This window comes from Tursiops truncatus, chromosome 1 (assembly GCF_011762595.2).
Source record: "Tursiops truncatus isolate mTurTru1 chromosome 1, mTurTru1.mat.Y, whole genome shotgun sequence".
NCBI classification, from domain to species: Eukaryota; Metazoa; Chordata; class Mammalia; order Artiodactyla; family Delphinidae; genus Tursiops; species Tursiops truncatus.
The window spans coordinates 87,927,532-87,947,628 of NC_047034.1; the positions used below are offsets into that span (position 1 = coordinate 87,927,532).

The following is a 20,097-nucleotide window of genomic DNA, read 5'->3' on the forward strand; positions in this document are numbered from 1 at the left end:
ACAACACTAATACTTGGTCAAATTATTTTAATTATTTGGGTTGGTGCCTGTTTAGTATTCCACTAGTCCTAAGCTCAAAAGCACACTCCTCGAAAGCACACAATAGTGCCTTCTTTTTGTGCCTCTACCCCCAATCTAGAGCACAGTCTAGGACAGAGTAGACACATTAATAACTGTGGAATGAATGGCTTGAGTTTCTATGAGATCCAGTGGTTGCCTAATTACATTTCGCAAATGCCAGTTGCAAGAGATGGAATTTTTGATATAGGCAGTTAACAGAAACAGAAGATTTCCATGACTCTGCTATCTTTAGTCAGCTCCACACCCATTCCTGGTTATGCCTTCAACTCTCATCTCACAACTATACCTGACAATAAATTTGGACTCATTCACAAGCCTCCTGTTCTCCCTATTCCCCTCTAAACCTTACTCTCAAAACCCAGTCCCAGCTCCCTTGTGCCCACCATCTGTTTCAGTGAAATTAACTGCTATGAATCTGTCCTGCCCACTCTGTATCCTAATACCTGAAGGAGTGCAAGAAACATTGTGAGTGCTCATTAAATATTTGTTCAGTGAATGAATGAATATCTTAATAAAAGATAGCAATGAGTTGTGACTGGGACAAAGATAATGGGTCTCTTCTCTGAAAAAGATTTTTCTAGGAAGCAATCACATACCAATCACCAAAGAGGCTTAAAATGCATTAAGAAATTTTTGATAAAACTTAATTGATATATTAGAGTATCTGCCTGCCCATAACCCCTTCTGGAGAAATCCCTATTTCATTTGCAGGGTGGGTGGCCTACAGGATCTGGGCCATGCCCCTCTCTGTGGCTGGATAATGAGTAAATACCTGACACAGGAGTCACCCAGTACAGGCGGACAGAGGGCCTACACCCTGTGTGATCTAGCTCCGAAAGATGAGGAAGACCAGCCAGATTTTCTGAGGAATCTGTACTGGAAGATACAGAAAAAGTCATCCTAAACTACAAAGTCACAATGTGTGAAAACCTAGGTTACCATTATAGGGCTTCATGCACATCAATACCATAAAGGAAAGAATTCAGAGGAAGTTGATCTGGAGAGAAAACAGAATAGACAAAGGCACAGAGAGACTTAGAGATGTCATGAGAGAAGAGAATCCATACAAAAGAAGAGATAGAAAATGAGTGAGGAAAGAGACCAAGAAGACAAAAAAGAGAGGAAGAGACCAAGGAGAACAAGTAAAGACAAGAAAGTAAAAAGAGGCAGAAATAGTGAATAATGAAGACAATGAGAAAGAAACAGAAGAAAGGCAGAGAAAATAGCCTGGCCAACGTCAGAGCTGCCTCAGTTTCTGCGGCCTGATTCTTCAGGTCTTCCTTCATTCTCATAAAACCTATCTCTATTCTAACAATAATTCCCCTCTCCAAGTCTTTGAGCTAGTTTGAGTGAGTTTTCTATTCCTTGCAACCAAACAAAACAAAAAGGAAAACCACCTTGAATGGAACTGGCTTTAAGTTAATTAGAATCAATTACCCCTTTTTCAGCCTTTAAAACTTTTTAAGTTGTTTCAATTAAATACTGAATACAAAAAGGGATATTTATGACATGTGTGTGACAAAACAAACATCTATGTACCTATCACCCAATATAAAAAATTAAACATTACCAGTTATCTCTGAAGTCACCTATGTGTTCCTCCCCAATATCAATTACTTTTTCATTAAGTATTTCCAGAGGGTGAATATGCAATAAGGGAGGGGGAGAAATTTTTTTAACTCCCTAACAACCAAAATATGTCCGGCTTACACAGTAGTGCGTCATTTATTCAGTTTCACATCTTTCATGGACATGATCCTATCATTTTACAAGCCTTATAAACCATAAAGTAGAAAGCTAATAGCCATTTTAACATTCATAAATCACCTAAGGAAAATGTTGGTTTGATTAAACAGGAAAAAAAAAAAAGAGGCAGCTCACTCAGCCAAGTAGCTCTCCTCAAAATCTTTTCACTTGAGAATATGAACAAGGTAACTCGAGTGTTGCTAAGGATCATGTGTTCTCTTTGGGCAACTGGCCAATTTAGAGGGAGAAGAGGGGTTTCTTCCTCACTTTTGTGGAATATAGAAAGAATGCTTAAGGGATCAATCACTTGCGAGCAAGAAGCGGGATCATTCTCTGGCTCCCGCAATGTTCTAATTTTGGCTTCTGGTAACTTTCCCTTTACTTCTTTGAAAGCAGAGCAACAAAATGTCACTATGGTGCTAATGCTAAATTATGGGATGTACATATGACCTGACTGAAAACTATTTTTGAATAGGTACATTTCTTACTAGCTCTGCCTCGAAATTTTGTGAGATAAAAATGTAAAATATACATTTAACCCACACAAATAATTCATATGTAGTGGAGATGTCCTACAAAGTTAACTGCAATGTTAAATCCATTCATCAAATTTTTACATTTAAAAATATTAAAATCATATCCCCATCTAAGTCTCAAACATTGACAGCAGCATACAGCACTTTTCTACATGCCTATTTAATTGAATGTAAATTAATACCAACTTTAAAAATTCACCAATAACAAAATATTATAAATTCAGTTGCCTACAATTTCAACTCAGTTTCAATTCAAATTCAGTTCCACATTCCCAAGGATGCCTACAATTTCAATTTCCTTTACCATATAAATGCTCACCAATGTTGTAAGTCAAAACCCAAACGGAATTTGGAATGGCAAATGGTAGTGGAATGGCAAAAAAGGCAGGTAATAAGAGGGAGGAGAAAGCAAAGTCTCTAGATGGCTTCCCCACATTATATCTATATTTATCTTTATCTATCTATAATAAAATGTGGCTTTTTAAAAATACAGCTACTAAAAATTCAAATCAATACTCTCCAAATCCACTGCAAACCTTTCCAGCCTTACCTCCTACACTCCTCCCATGCCAACCCTTTATTCCAGGGCAAATCTATTTGCTCACTCATAGTTCTGAGTCTTTGTACATACTATTCCCTCTGTCTGGATATGCTTCTCTCCAGTCTCTGCCTTAAGAGTTCCTATTTATCCCTCGAGGTCCATCTCAAATGTTACCTCCTCTGGGAGGACTTCCCTGATATGTCTCTTCCTTCTCTTCCTCCTTCCAAAACTAGCTACTCTTTCTGTAACCACATTCCATTACCATTGTTTACTTGTATATCTCCACAATTGAACTGCTTAAAAGTTTTGTCTATTTCTCATTTATACTTCCAGGCTAGGAAAGTACCTGTGTACATATAAGACAACCAGAGATACCTAATCATAAATAAGTCAATAAATGAGCCTCCTTCTGAACACTGAAAACCAAAAAGCTTAATAAAAAGTGGCTTTGACTAAATGCAATGCAGTGTCCTGGATTAGATCCCGGAGCAGAAAAAGAACATTAATGGAAAAACTGCTGAAATTCAAATAAAGTGTGAAATTTAGTTAACATTAATGCACCAATATTAATCTCTTAGTACTGACAAATACACCACAGCTATGTAACACATCAACACTAAGGGAAATCAGGTGAACAGTATACAGGAACTCCATGCATTATTTTTGCGGCTTTCCTACAAATCTAAAATTATTCCAAAACAAAAAGCTTACTAAAAAACTTTTAAGTAGTCTAGAAAAAGTTGAAAGAACTACAAATACCAATGAGAACATGAATGTGGATTTTAACTGCAACCATAATAACAAAAATAAAAGAATAAGAAATATACTTCTCTTCTTAGAAGTAGAGAAAGGAAGGAAATTATTTTTAATAATCTGAAATGAACCAAAACATGTCAGGATTTATTAATATTGCAAAATAGTGAAAAGATTTACATCATTAAACTGAAGTAGTTCAATTTTTATTTTCAGAAATAAATAACTCAATATTGAAATAACCTGCATAGAAAAGTTAAGACTGTGCTATCATATCCCATACATCAGAACTACATTATCTACATAAATCATTATAGTATTTATATCATTACTTCAAACAGAGCCCTGTTTTGAAGTTAATGATTCCCATGTTCTAACTGCAGGAGATAGCGGGGGAAATGTTCTATTAAAGGTATCTCATTCTAAAACAATCCTTCTATAATTTATAGTAATTTGTAAAATATAACTTCCAAAGTCGTGGGCAAAATTCATTTCCACATTAGCTCAAGAGCAGTGACTAAGGAGGAGTTTTGCTGTTTCTCAACTGATTTTAAAATATTTTAAACTTAATGATTCTAAAATCATACTGGTAAGTTCCAAGATCATATCATAATATACAACACTATCCATTAAATAAAAACATAAAAACTAGGGATATCAATACATGGCTAAAACAGAAATCCAAATACAATGTAACCTTTTCGTTAGTTCTTAGAATGCAATGGAATACTATTTTAGTTTTCAAAGCCAACTTGAAAGAATAAAGGAAATTTTGAGTATCTGACCCAGTGTAAATAGGTTGCACAATCAACCACTACAGGAAGATTAATTACAATATGACAAGAATCCAGCTACCTTGCCAATTTTAAAGAGGTCTGATTTAAATGGTCCCTAAATCACCAGTGTAATAAGTGTTAACACCAGGCCACATGAATAAAAGCAGGAGATACAAGAACAATTTAAATATACAAATAGTGCATATTTTAATCCTGGTGAGAGATGCCTGACATGCCAGCTGTAGATTTACATGAGCAGCTAGAAAAAATTTAGAATACGATCTACTTTTAAGTTAAGCGACAAAAACTTTTTGAGATGTAAAATACTAACATTATCCAAAAAACTAAGACTTTTGTAGGAATGTTAAAACATTTACCCATTCGAAAATTAGACTGATGACTATAGCAGCAAAATAGTAATGGAACAATGCATACAATAACATCTCAGCTAATCCTTAACAGTCTTAAATTTTAAGTATCTTCCAAGTCTAACTTAGAAATCAAAGGAAATTCATGTCTAAAGACTATATCCGGGAATTCCCTGGTGGTCCAGCGGTTAGGACTCCGTGCTTTCACTGCCGAGGGCCTGGGTTCAATCCCTGGTTGGGGAACTAAGATCCTGCAAGCCATGCGGCGCAGCCAAAAAGAAAAAAGAAGAAGAAAAAAAAAAAAGACTATACCCTCCTGAAAATTGTTTCTAAGATCACCTAGGCCATTATTCAGGTACAAGTCAAACAAATTTGGTCTTTTTGGTATCTTTTGTTTGCTTGGTTCTTACCAGATATGTTCATTTCTGTTACCACCTAATAGCAAAACATCGAAAATAGTATATTTCATTTACATACAGCATTGCACCAAAACTAGAACAATTAAACAGTGATCCTAACACAATGTTATTCAGTTCAAGCAGCCTGAATTACAGAAACGATATACATGATTACCAAGGAGGTAAAAGGATAGCCTGGATAGATAAAGGCCTAAAGATAACTCTAACTTGCTCAGCACTGATAAAGAATTGTACCAAAGTGAAGATCATTAAAATTGGTGGAGAAATCAAATACTAGAAGAACTTCTTTATATTCTCTTGAACATTTACATAAGGGTACTTTGTGAATTTATGTCTTTCAGGTTTTTAACTTCAGTTTTTAACTATCTTCCTAAACAGGTTTATTAAGTTAAACTACTTTCAATCAAACTCAAGAACAAGAGAAATAACACAAAAATAGCCCGCTTTATAACTTGCTAAAATATTCCATCTAGTTGATAATATTAACTTCACAGACAAGGGACCCCTGAGGTCAGACCTCATTGTACAGAAAAAGGAAAATGAAGCTCAGAAATTAGGACTGCTCTCCCAGTTTTCAGTCTCTGCTCTTTGCCCTACATTACATGGTATCTCCTATTTCTGAATTGAGTTACTAGTTCAAATAGATGGATTTTATTAGTGCTAGTCTACTGTATTCTGTTGACTACAAAACAAATTTTAAAACAAATTTCAGTAATCTGAACAAATTTAGTGTCCACTGCTCTAGACAATTCTTATGAGACCCATGTTTAAATTTTTTGGTCTTTACTGCTAATATTCTAGCTCTTGAATACTTAAAACATCTCTTCCTCCCCATTTCCCCCGACAAGCCCCACCCCGCAATAAAACAAAACTAAACTAAACAGGAGAAGACACAGCATGGATAACTAAAAGCTATGAGCAATCTCTTTGCCAAATGTTTTTACCTACTCCCTAACAAAAACCTCTAAGCAACGTTATTAACAAGGAGCAAAATGGTCCATTTTACCTCTTCCCTTAGCTCTGGACAATTTTCTGGTGCTCATAAAAATAATAGGGGGGGAAATTAACCGGAAAAAAGCAGGGACAATGAAACATAGACCCTGAACTGATTATATGCATTTAAGAAAATTAATTCCTGAATTAAAATCGAAGGTAATTAAAATCAGGTAACATTAACTATTCTGAGTTGGATGCATTGATAATGGGAGTTTAAAATCCTGCACCTACCTCAAGTTGAATTTAATTACATCTCCCAACCATACAAAATGACAACTTAATGTTGAGAATTAGCAGGCATGCTCTTGTGAATTAAAGAAAAACTAAAGCAATGATATGTTTAGTTCTTCAATATTTCCATCTCATTCCATTATTTTCAACTTATATCCAGTGAGTGTCTACTAGGTGGTAGGCACTGTCATCTATTAAACATTAACTTTCTAGCCATGCCTTTTAAATTGAGAACTTGACCCACCTAGTCCCTGAAAGGGTCAGCCTTATGAAACTCATGATACCCCACAGCCCTGCCATATTCCCACCACAATAGACTAGACTGCGGTAGGCACCTGACAAGGATGGGCCAATCTGATATTCTTTCCCAGGAACCTGGAATGCGAATCCTGGGAACCTGAGTCAGATGACATGAAGTGCCTGAACTACCAGGTTAGGCAGTGTGAGAGCCAGAGGTATGAGAGTAAGTCAAAGTTGAAGACTGGGGGAAGGGGAGTAGGGGCAAAGAAGTCCCGTGAACAGAGAAAGCTGTTCTGAAGAGGTGACTTACCAACAAAGCAGAGCAAGTGACCAGTCTACTCTAGGAGAAATGGGGGGAGGGGACATGTACTACATTCCATGTGCATGCAACCTGGTTGTATTGCATTTCTTATCTATCCTTGTCTGATGCCTATGAAGGTGCCTACTGTGTCCTTTCAACAAAGCCTTCCTTGACTGGAAGAAGTATGAATTTCTATTCCTTTCAGGCAAAACACCTTAGCATTATCTTAGGTGCTGCAGCAGATATAAAGATAAGAAATACCTAGTTCTGGGCTTCCCTGGTGGCGCAGTGGTTGAGAGTCCGCCTGCCGATGCAGGGGACACGGATTCGTGCTTGGTCCGGGAAGACACCACATGCCCGCGGAGCGGCTGGGCCCGTGAGCCATGGCCGCTGAGCCTGCACGTCCGGTGCCTGTGCTCCGCAACGGGAGAGGCCACAACAGTGAGAGGCCCGCGTACCGAAAAAAAAAAAAAAAAAAAAAAAAAAAAAAAAGAAAGAAATACCTAGTTCTCTTGGCCCTCAAGGACCATATATAGTGAGGAGCTGCTAAGTATACAAATAACCATAATATATGGTAAACAGTAAGCATAAACAGTACTATGAGGTTTCAAAAAGAGGGACAGATCATATCCAATTCAGAACATCAAAAAGGTTTCATGAAAAAAAAAAAAAAAAAGGTTTCATGGAGGAAAGGGAACTAAAATAGAAATAATAGATGGACCTTGGGATATTTTTTAAATGTATTTACTAAGAAAAATAAAATGTCAGAATCCTAAGTCAGTCAACAACAAAAAAATTAATTTTACTGGCCCATGAAATACAAAAATCTGGTAACAACTGAGTCATAGCACTTGGCAACTGACTGGTTATATGGATGAGAGCAAGCCAGGAGTTAAAAAAACGAGTTCAGTTTTCAGTGTAGATGATTTTGAGAATGACAATGCCGGAACACAAAAGTTCACAACAGGTGGATTTGGGGGAGAGAAGTGAGGAGGGGAGGCAAGTTCTGTACTGGATATATTGACTTGAGGCAAGCGTCACTGGGGGAACTGGAGAAAGAGGAGCCATCTCAAGTACAGAAAACAGTTTTCTCAAAAATTCCAAGGAAAAAACTTTTAGAGAAAAGACGTAAAAGACTTTTCACAACGTCTAGGTTTTTTCTTTTTCTTTTTCATTCTGAATGTTCCATTTTTGCCCAGCTACTGATTTTCCTGGTCCAAAGATGAAGGACTTTAAGGAGGTTAGGCAGTACCATGGAAGAAGAACTTGATGAAAAATATGGCTCTTCTCTCCAGAAAAACACATGTAACCACAAATTTCGCTAAAAATTTTAGAAAGTTCATGGATCTTCTGAAGCCCTAAGGGGTACACACACCCCAGGTTGTTTTTTTTTAAAGGCATGATGTGGAAGAAACTGCGAAAGAAGAGACAGGGTTCAGAAAAAAAGAGGAAATATCTGTAGAGACTCAACCACTCCCTTTTCATTTCCAAGCAACTAGAGGATGAAGCAGCTCAGCACCACGGGGGAGGGATAAAGTTGAGGTTCTACCTAACTTCTCTAAAAGAACAAACTACTTTTATCAGACACCACTGCTCCAAAACTAAAAGACTTTTTGTAATAGTGCAAATACATTCAATAGTCTAAAATTTTTAAAGAAACACAGTTGCAGCCCTGATTAAAAAGTTACATGTCCTGTCAAATCTACTAAGTACTAAGCACCCAACTCTATGGTCATCCCTGTACTTACTACATAATTAGCATACTCAAGCAAGATTACAATACTATAATTCCTGAAAAGGATACCACACTTTCAGACTGCAGAAGTGATGAATGCAAATAAAAGACACAAAGAATAATAAGTGCTTATAAGAAACAAACCTATTTTTGCACTGTGAATTTCTGTTTTTTATGCCAGTTTCTTTTGCCCAGGCACGAGATGCATCCCCACAAGAAATCTAATAACTGTCCAGGAATCTCAAGCCAAATAAATAGCAAACATTATAAAGAAAGGATATCATCTTATGACAATATAATAGCATATTTATCAAAGGACAGTCTGATTTTCAATAACAAGCATATTCCGCCAGTAACATGCAGATATTTAAATGTAAATAATCAAATATAAAATATAGGGTTTAAGTGAATTAGATGATTCCAATTCTCTGCATGCAACTTAATTTTTTTTTTTTTTTGCGGTATGCAGGCCTCTCACTAATGTGGCCTCTCCCGCTGCGGAGCACAGGCTCTGGACGCGCAGGCTCAGCAGCCATGGTTCATGGACCCAGCTGCTCCGCAGCACGTGGGATCCTCCCAGACCGGGGCACGAACCCGTGTCCCCTGCATCGGCAGGCGGACTCTCAACCACTGCGCCACCAGGGAAGCCCACAACTTAATCTTTGCCATACCACTACCAGCAAAATCCTAAAGAACAAAGCATTAACTTCATTTTGTATAACAATGTTTTCTCAAGATCTGCTAAGGGGAACTATCAAGAAATGGATAGACAGAGATAGCATAGGAGTAGATCATTCAATAACTTACAAAACTAAATGATAATGTTTAATTCCTTTTACCACAAAACAGTTATATTAAAATTCCTTGAAGATCTTTGAAAAGGGTACATTAATATTTGAAAAATAATCAAATATCTGTCTGAAACACCCTTTAAAAAAGTAGCTAAAATGATAAGTTTTCCAAACATCATTGTAATGACAGAAGTCACCACTTAGTGAATATTTATCTGCTACGTATTTTACATACATTATCTCATTTGATCTTCTGAAGTAAGCATCACATCCCCACTTTATATATGTGAAAATTAAGACTCATATGTTTAAGTTACATGCTCTGGGTGTCACAGCTAGTAAATGGAGGTGGGAATTGAATTCAGTTTTATGAGACTCCAAAAGCAGTACTCTTATGCATTATCCCAGTGATTCCCAACTTTGGTCACATAATGTCGCATGCTGAAAATGGTAATACTTGTAAAGCTTACTGAGGTAAGCTGGAGGGACTTGGTGAAAATAATACATATTTTCTTAATATTATAAAATTATGACATGAAAAATAAAATACAAAATATTACAGATGATATTAAATACTAATTGGTATAAACCTTCCAAATCAAATATTTTCAATTGCCAAATTCAGACTTTACTGATGGAATCATATCAAAAATGTTCAAATATTCCAACTGCTGTAAAATTTTGAAAAGTTAATCATAAAATGATTTAAAAATCATAAAAATGATTTAAAATTTCAAAACCATAAAACATTTGCAAACAGCACACTGTATGCCTTCCTATGCACTACACTCTGGTTAGGAAGCCCTGCATAACATAGTTTTGTTTTTCTGTACAATATTATGATTAAACACTAATTTGGTATATCAAGAGCTTCTCAATAACACATCTAAAAGAAATTTAAACCAAAGGTAACCAAAGAATTATAATACTGCATTCTTCCTTAACTAATCTGAATTTCTATAGTACCTTTAATCTGTAACATTCATTTTGATATAATAATAACAATGGTGGCTAATATTCATTACACTAATATTTTGTGCCAGACTGTGTTCTACTTCACATTATAATCATATTTAATCCTCAGAGCAATCCTATGAAGTACCTCTGTTTTCTCCATTTTAAAGATGAGGAAACTGAGGCAGAGAGAAATTGAGTAAACAACTTTCCAAGGTTATAGTTGGTAACTGGAAATTAGAATTTGAAACTGTCTGACTTCAGAGCCCATGTTGTTAATCACTATGCTAAATTACATCCCCGCAAGGAAGGAAATACAGTAATATTTAAAGAACACCTATTATGTGCCAGGAAACCCAAAAGTAAGTAAATAGATCTCAACTTAGACCAAGTTTGATAGTTTTACAGTGATGAGGTAAAAATGACTTGCATGTACATCAAAGGAGGTATTCGACAGCAAAAAGAAAATTATTTGTATACAGTGATGGGTGTATTTTGCTTACAGAAATAGCAAGGAAAATAACTTTAATTTCATAAGTGTGTTGTTATGGTTCAAGCAAGAACATCTCTCTCTGCCACCTATTTGAATTTGTTGATTTAACTTGCTCAAGAATATAAAAAAATCTTACTTAAAACAATGAAATTGATGAAAAGTAAAAGCAAATGTTTTTACTTACTGCTTTTGAAGTTCCCTAAGTGATCATGTGTTTAATTTTGTTTTTAATTAAATGCACTATTTATAAAGTCCTGTATCACAATAGGCTAATGTCCTGAGGGGATCTCTAATGACGAATGTAAATCAAAATAACCACAGAAGATGAAAATACACCTTTACTTTCATAACTAATCAATCAAGACAATGCTAATGCCTTGAGTATTTTGGTTTATATCAAACATCTGAAAGGCCCCAAGGAGCAATGTCCAACATTAGCTGGCACATGCTGGTTAACAGTATATATTTAAGAAGCACCTACTATGTACCAGGGACCACGCTCATTCACAAATGATACTGTTATACGGAGAGTGGCAGTCTGGAATTTCAATTTTATTTCATATGTTCTGTAAGATCGGGTATTCAAACTGAAAGCTCAAGCTCCAACGCATAACTTTCCCTCTTTATCCAAAAAGCTGTTACCAGGGCTTCTGCAATCTACAAACCATCAAACATGTTAATATGAAAAGACTAGCATGGCCACCCAGAACACCCTGGAGTACAAAATAAACCCTGGGTTATGGCGGTGCATTGTGTCCTCTGGAGCTTTACACCATAAAAATTTGGCACTTCTCCTAAAGCAACTTCTTTTTCCCAAAAATCACTTGTTTTAAAAAGTAAAGTTCTATTGCTTACAGAAACCATTACTCTTATTTAGTCTTCCCTGACAGATCCCTAGAAAATACTAAAGGTGAAGAAATGTGGCTTGATCTTTTGGTAAGCTGATGCCAGGGTACTTTATGTGATTTACTGAGCCTCTAGAAACCAGTCTCTCAAAAATTCTAAAACTAACCATGCTGAGTAAAATGCATCTGACTGTACATAAAAGCTACTTAAAACAAATGTCAGGTAAAATAAAAGTAATTCCTGAAGCCAATATTAAAAAAAAAAAAAGAACAGCTCACCAGAAATCTGTCACTGTCACACCTTTTACAGTAAATATGTCCAATATTTATCTTATCCTAAGATAACTGCAGTCCCACTGCACATCATCCCTAGCAACTATTCAGCAACTCCCACTGTGTAATCTATTATCATCACATCTTATGCCACAAACCTCAAACCAGCAAGTCCTTAAATCTCCTCAGCTCACACAACCTCCCACTTTATAAAAACAAGGAAAGGAGTTATAAAACCTTAAGAGAATAAAAATAATAGAAAAAGATGGATAAGTACACACAGCTTCTGCACCCAAACTCTTTTCCTTTACACCTGAGAACTTGTCATTTATCTCAACCACACATCTTCCTGCTCCTGGATAACCCAGAGTTCCTCCACCTTACCGATAGTTCAAAATGCCCACTCTCTAATAAATGACAAGATCCTATGTGACCACTCTGTCCCTGCCCCCCTCTCTATTTATATTAATTATTCAAGCCTCCTAACTCTAACCTGTCATAAAATACCACCACGCTCCAAACTCACAAGCCATTATACAAGCCCAACACACTCTCCCGTCCTCGCTACCAACTCACTCCAACCCCTCCCTTGCAAAACCTTCCCTAACATCAGCTCTTCCTTTATGAGCTTTTCCCATATTCCTAATACAGTCTCAATGTCCTACTGGACCACACTTTCAAGCTCTCTTCGCTGAACCCAATTCCAGCATGGAGGCACACCCTCTCTCCAGCCTAATTCCTACCACCCCAAAACGCCACCCCCTCATCACGCCCTCCGGCCTCAGCCACCAACCCCCCACACCCCGCCCCACGTCCGTCACGCCCTCCAGATCCTTTGGGGTCCTCTCCTCCGGCCCGGCCTGACCCCCCCGCCCAGGACTCCCAAGTGCCTGGGCCCTCGGGAACACCCCGCCAGCCCCGCCCCCAGCCCCTCACCGAGTAGCAGCAGCTTCACTTCTTTGGCCGCTTTCTCCCCGTCCTCCCGCAAGTTGCGGTCGATCATCTTGCTTCGCTCCACCGCCGCCTTGTCTTCGGCGCTCAAAGTGCAGCCCATGGCGGCGGAGGGAGAGGGGACCAGGCCCGGGCTCACTCACACACCGGAGACCGCGGCTGGGCCGGCGGAGACAGCGTCTACTGTTGGGCGGCGGCCCTCTCCGTCAGCTCCCTGAGCGCCCAGAGAAACCGGATATCCGGCGTTTTACGACACTTCCGGCAACGCCCGCGGCCGTTACTTCTCGGCCCTGTCTGGCTAGGGTAAAGGAGGAACAACCGGGAACGGGAGAACGAAGAGAGGAACGAGCAGGTCAAGCGGTCGTTCCGTGGTGTAGGGCTGCCCTGTCGATCTCGCCGGGCGCCGCTCGACCTTAGTCCCCTTTCACCTTTTCGGCTGCCTTATTTGGATAAGTGTGGAAAAACCAGGGACTGGCTTCTCCGGCTCAAGACACCCTCCCGAGGTCACACAGGCGGCTTCAGATTGACGTGGGGGATAGGAATTCCCAAATAAAAGGCCGCAGCCCACAAGGAAATCTCTGCTGGGAATTTCTCACTGGCCAGAAAACCCAGCTGGACTCTGGCTGTGGAGATCCGGGGCCTCTGCCCAAGTGTAGGACACTTTCTCGGCCGGAGTTGTCTCAGCCAGATCTATAGGATGAGAATTACAGAGTCTGGGCCCTGGCCACGCTCTACATCTGAAATTAGTAAGACCGACCATGCCTGGGACTTTATCTATCCCTTTCTGATCTCTCCTCTGGCCCACCGCCTCCTGCTCTCAAAATGTACCCAGTGAACTAGAGAGTTGCCCAGCCACTACGTTGGTAAAGGGTCACTTGAAATCGCTAACGGATCTTACTTTACTTGAAAGGTAAGAGTGTAGTTTCTCCATAAAATTTCCATGCTGTCTTTCCCCAACATAAGCCAGTTTTAGCGCTCACATATCGTCCTGCGTTAAGGGCTTAGGACTTGTACCAGGTTTAGTCAACCAAAGTTCCACACCCTAAAACAACCAGTGCATCCTGTGAATCTCCTATTAAAATTACCTGTTGTACCACATGAAAAGGAAAGTTCTGGTAAAATTTGCCTCTCAGCCATAGCATCACCTGAAAGTTGATAAATCACCTATAAAAGCCCCAGACTGATAGCCTTTTTACTCATAATCCTGGATACTAAGGTGAAAGTAGCCCTAAATTACCTTTACTTCCAAATAGCCCCACAAATACTCTCACCATATATTCTAGGGAGGGGAACTCTTGTAGCCCCCAAAACCCTTCCCTACGATTAAATATTATCTCCCCAATAGAACCTAAACCTTAGAATATACGGTCCAAACAGAAAGGTCTATATGGTGATGGATGATCATTAGAGGAATTTCTTGAGAGCCACCTTAAACAGCCTCATCCACCATAATTTATTATTGCCAGTTCTTTAAAGTTCGAAGTCTCCTACTCTTTTCCAAGTGACCGTTAGAATAAAAGGGACTGCTTTCCCATAATCAATACTTACGGGGAAAAAGGGCAAGAGGAAAGGGAAGAAAAACCAATATTTATTGAGTACCTATTTGCCAGGTATGGCTAGGTGCTTCCATGTGTCATCTCTTTTATTCCTCACAACAACCCTGTGAGGTAGGTTAATATTATCCCCATTTTTACAGATGAGGAGATAGGCTCAGAGAAATTAAGCATCTTTCCCAAGTTCACACAGTGAGTAAGTAGATCTGACTCCAAATTCACTCCTTTTCTACCATGCTACTATAAGATGTTACCTGGGTGACCTGACAACAGAAGGTTTTCATCTAGGATTGAAAGTTACCCCAACACCACCAGGGTGCAGGAAAAAAATAACTTGAGAGCACGGTTTTCTCAACCTGTTGATTTCTTCAGTGGATTTAGAGGTCAAATTTTGTCCAGGAATGGCTTTCACAGCTAAGAATTACATATAGAACTTTACCAAGTGATCCTGGTGATTAGAAAACCCCTGGAAGGGGGTCATGACAAATTGTTGGGAAAGTTCTCAGCATAATAGAAGAGAAAATTTTATTTCCTTCATGATCCACTCTGGGAAAAATAAATGGCAAATGAACCAGCATATGTCAAATTCTGTAATAAACACCAGTGAGATCACAGTGTCAGGGAACTTCAGCCTGAATTTGCCATATTCTTGTACTTAAGATTTTCTCCTTTGATGTATGTGAAGGAAGAGTTGGAGGGCAAAGTCAAACAAAAGGCAAAATAAGTTAACAAAATGGCTGCCAGGCAGTGTTTAGTGTCCCCCCCTCCCTCCCCACCTGCACTCATCTTTCCTAGCTCCACTGGACTCACACTGCCACCTGCTGGCAATGTTTAGGGTCGGCTAGCTCATCAGTGGTGTTCGGAAGAAGTTTTCACCCTATCTAGGAATGAGATTCCTCCCTTATGAATTTATCTTTAGAAGGAGGAGAGAGAGGAGGAGAACATGCATTTCAATCGCAAAAGACTCTCCTCGATGTATATATCATCTAAGGGATTTCCTCAATGTAATAAGCACTGGACTAGAGTAAGTCTAGTGGTAGGAAGACAGAAACCTGGAAAATTTCCTAGATCTGAGGAGGAGAAGCTGCCCAGTTTCATGTAATAAATTATTTTCTTCAACTAGAGTTTCATCTACAGCCCCCAGACTTTTCAATCTGCAGGAAGCCTCCATATAGGCATCTTGCTGCAATAGGCTGAACTCTCAGAAGTTAGAACCATGAACATATTCCTCAATATATTTCTCTTAACACATTCCATGGTGCTTTACCATATGTAAATGCTCTGTCAAAATACAGGGTACCTGATCAAATTAGGCTGTGAACTCCTTGAAGGCAGTGACTCCAAATCCTCTGTGTGAGTCCCAGAGAATAGGGTATTCAACTATCATGCACTGAGTTGAACTGAAGGAGTCAATGTTGATATCAGCATAACTTTTTATAATAAAAATTATTTATTAACTGTTCAGAGGGGAAACTGTCCCACTCCCACCAAGCCATCTTCCTCTTTGATGCTCAGTCAAGCCAGGAATTTGTTCAAATACAGATCACACCACCATGTGGTCCTGCCTCAACTCTCTAATGTGACCTGATTGAATTGAGGGAAGTGGACGGACGGGTAGTCCTAGATGGGTGTCCTGTCCAGTTTGCGATTATTCCCCCTCCCTTGAATATACCACCACCAAGACCACCCAACACAGTTCCTACAGTCTCAATCAGTGAACAGCTGAGCCCAACTACCGTGCCCCCTCTCCAACCCAGGGCTGCAGATAGGAGAGAGATTTAAGTCTTTGTCACTGAAGCTAATTTTGAGAGCGATGAATGGGAGTAGGGAGGCATTTAATGAACCATGGAAACCCCACCTTTCCCATTCCCAACCTTAGTCTCTTGTACCCGATTGTCCAGAGGGCTGGCGATGGGTCACTGCCATGAGGAGAGAGATCAGGGAGGCCAGCTCTGGAAAAAAAAGATTTACAGTATTATTGGTCTGGGTTACTACAGGCCTCTCTGTATCCAACCACCTTAGCGATTCAAATGCTAACCCCCACCTTCAGCCATCCAACCCCCAATCTTTCCACTTCTTCATCCTAAAAGACAAAGAGAAAAACCATCCTGCTTTATTCTTGCCTCTTTTAAGATCAAGCCCCAAACTTGATCTCCCATGTCCAAAAGAGAAACTGAAAAATACAACAGAACGGCTGTTCCTGGAGGGTGGGAGAGAGAGAGCTGCAGTCAGCTGTCCTCTATTCTACTCTGTGTTCCCTGATTGCTATTTCCCCTTGTTTGGCCAAACTCAAGAAAGGAATATACCCAGCTGGTCCTCTCGCTTTAAGGAAACCTCAGGTTTAAAACTAGAAAAAAAAATCTATTAACTCAAAGGAAACACTTGGCTGTAATTTAGTTGTTTTTAAACCTAGCAAGGAAATGAGAAGACATGGGTCATTTTCTTACCTTGCTTGAGTGCAATTTCTTCCCTGGACAATTACACTGAAAAATGAAAGGTCCTAAAGGGTCCCCAGAATAACTCCAAGCCTGGTCTGCTGCCCTATATCTTCCAACTCCTACCCTTATAGTTTCCCTGCTTCCTGAGTCATGGAAAGTTCATTGGTTGAGAGGCATCATCTCACCTTCTTGACCCTTTATTCTCGTCACCATCTCACCAGGTTCCCTCCCCCAGTTGTCAAGGCTCACAGCCATGTCCAAGGCTTTTGCCGCATATCCATCCAGTTGGCTCTGTTCCTGACTCAGAAAACACTAAGCGAAAGCTGTGTGCAGAGACCCCCAGCCCCAGCTAGCTGGGAAAAGGTGATCCCACAAGGAGTTCCTTGCGGTCCTAACCGGCCCCCAGCCCCATCTCCCTCCAAGTGTCCAGCAGCCCATCAGGACTCCAGTCGTGGTGAGGGGGCAGGACGGAGGTAGCTGTCCGACACGATGATGTCGCTGGTGAGTTGTTGCTCCAGGAACTCAGAGGTCTCCTCAGCTATCTGGCCGGGGATTCGAAAGTCAACAGCAGGCGGCTCCTGCTTGGGGCTGGGTACAGGTCGGGAAACCCAGGACTCCGTGGGACAGCCAGTGCCCTGAAGAAACTGCAGGAAGTTCTCCTCAATGGAGCCCTCCCGGCTAGGCAGCCTCAGCTCCTCCTCCGGTGCCTGCTTGAAGAAGCAGACAAACTGCTTGCTCAGCTCCCCCCGGATCTGCCGATTGAGACATCCATAGAAGAAAGGGTTGGAAGTGAAGCAGAAGTAGCCAATCCAGGTCACCACATTCTCGACCTGCCCGGTCAAAATGGGCTGAGCACTCAGGGCGACGTAGAGGTGAAAAGAAAAGTAGGGCAACCAACAGAGCAGGAACTGTCCCCCTACAGCCAGGAGGACCACTGCTGCCTTCCCTCCCCCAAACGTCCGGTGCGGGGTGGTCTGGGGGGCCCCCGAGCTGGTGACCATGGTGGAGCGGCTGCTGAGAGACTCGGAGCGTTGCCGGGGGTTCTCCATCCACGTGGGCAGCGGTCCGTGCTGCATGGCAGCCACTCGGGCTACTCGGAACATGCTGCAGTAGACCACTAGGATGAGGAGCAGGGGCAACAAGAAGTAAAGGACAGCAAAGACCACCACAAAAAGCTGGCAGTAGGCACTGTGGCTCCATTGGAGTGAGCAGCCTGGGGGAACACGGGGAGCTCCCTCCTCCAGGGAGACCCTTCCCAACACCGGCACAGAAGCCATGGCCAAGGCCTTTACCCACACACCCACCAGAACAGAGGCCACCAGCCCCAGCGTCATGCGCACCTCGTAGCGCATGGGGTGGACCACATAATAGTAGCGCTCCACGTTGATGGCCGACACCGAGAGAATGGCCAGGCTAACAAAGCATACGCTCAGGAACAAGTAGAGGCGGCAGGCAACCTCCCCAAAGAGGTCACGGTCAAAGAGGGCGGAGCTGGACAGCATGGCCAGGGGCATGAGGGTCAGGGCAGCCAGCAGGTCCACCAGGCAGAGGTGGAAGACAAAGACAAACTTTCGAAGGGCGGGTGTCTTGGCGATAACAGCCATCACAGCAGCATTGCCAGCCACAGCGGTCAAGTCCAGCAGGAGCATGAAGAAGAGGGCCACAGATTCTGAAGCCACGTCCCGCAGCCCTACCTCCGGGACCCCACTGGCAGTAGAGGGACCTGGGGTTTGAGGGACCCTCCCCAGAGTGGAAGAGTTCCCTGATGACGGGGGGATGGGGGAGGACTCCATGGGGCCGAAAGAGGACACCCAGGGCACCTCCTGTCACAGGCCCATCCCCCATCCTAGTCCAGTGACCCTGGGATGGCGAGCCCAGGCCCAGGCTTCCCAATTTTGTGTGTGCGGGTTGGGGTGGGGAGAGAGTGCCTCCTGCTGGAGCCTCTCGGGCAGGCTCTTGTTGCCAGCCCTCAAGGCCGGGGACTGAGGGCTCAGGAGGCAGCTCCGGGTCCACCTTGGTGACTGCAAGAAAGCAGGAGCGTGAGAGATGCAGGAGCCTCACCCACTCAACACTCCGTCTTCTGAGTGGTCTCCTGCTCCTTTCCTCTCTTCTCCACACCCTTCTCCCCTTTCAAGAACTGTTATCCAGGGACTCTAAATCCTCTGTCTCCCTTTCCCAGGGTCCTGCTGAGCTCTGGGATAGTGCCCAGTTTTAAGGTTGCTTATGTAAATTTCCTGATTTCTTGTCTCCTCAGAATGGCAGCAGCTGTCGAGGAGAAGGAGCACGAGATCAGGTTTCTAGTCCTAGGTCTGGGAGCTACTAACTCTTCTGAACTTCAGTTTCCTCATAAAGGCATCTGTAAAATGAAGGGAATAATACCTACTTCACAACTGTTTGGAAGATGCTGCAGGATTTATTAATAAAAATGCTAATAATAAGTAGTAACATGTCTATGGTGCTTTCCACATACCAGGCCCTGTTCTAAGCACTCTACGTATATTAACTCTTTTTTCTTTTTTTTGGTGGTACACGGGCCTCTCACTATTATGGCCTCTCCCGTTGCGGAGCACAGGCTCCGGACACGGCAGGCTCAGAGGCCATGGCTCACGGGCCTAGCCACTCCGCGGCATGTGGGATCTTCCTGGACCAGGGCACGAACCCGTGTCCTCTGCATCGGCAGGCGGACTCTCAACCACTGCGCCACAGGGAAGCCCCTATTAACTCATTTTAATCCTTATGCAACCCTATGAGGTAGATGTTATTCTTATCCCCATTTTGCAATCGATAAAACTGGGGCTTGCAAAGATAAAGTAACTTACCAAAGGTCACACAGCTAGTAAGTAGCAAGGTCCAGGTACGCACCCAGGAGGCCTGGCTCCCGAGCCAGTACTCCAGCCCACTGTGCCATACTGTGTTTGATGGTGCCCTCCACGGTGGCTGCAACATAACAGACATTCAGTAAATAGTTGTTGAATTTGAACCGTCTCTAAAAATGTCTCTCACCACTAGACAGAGATTACCTGAAAGGGGGAAGGACTGTGCATTGGTGTGCTTGGACATCACCATCCCCAAGACA

The 20,097-nt window shown here is 41.6% G+C and overlaps 2 protein-coding genes across 2 annotated transcripts in view; both read right to left on the reverse strand.

Annotated features, from left to right (window-relative positions):
- GNAI3 (G protein subunit alpha i3) overlaps nucleotides 1-13,246 on the reverse strand; it is a 39,166-nt gene extending 25,920 nt beyond the window's left edge. The window contains exon 1 of the mRNA XM_033862362.2: nucleotides 13,016-13,246. Within this exon, the coding sequence (XP_033718253.1) occupies nucleotides 13,016-13,133 (118 nt within the window). The 5' untranslated portion in view covers nucleotides 13,134-13,246. The remainder of the gene's footprint in view (nucleotides 1-13,015) is intronic.
- A 3,497-nt stretch (nucleotides 13,247-16,743) lies between these two features.
- On the reverse strand, nucleotides 16,744-19,372 carry GPR61 (G protein-coupled receptor 61). The gene has a single exon (XM_019919184.3). It carries the CDS (start codon nucleotides 18,812-18,814, stop codon nucleotides 17,459-17,461), a length of 1,356 nt encoding a protein of 451 aa, XP_019774743.1. The 5' UTR covers nucleotides 18,815-19,372; the 3' UTR covers nucleotides 16,744-17,458.
- Between the last annotated feature and the right edge of the window lie 725 nt (nucleotides 19,373-20,097).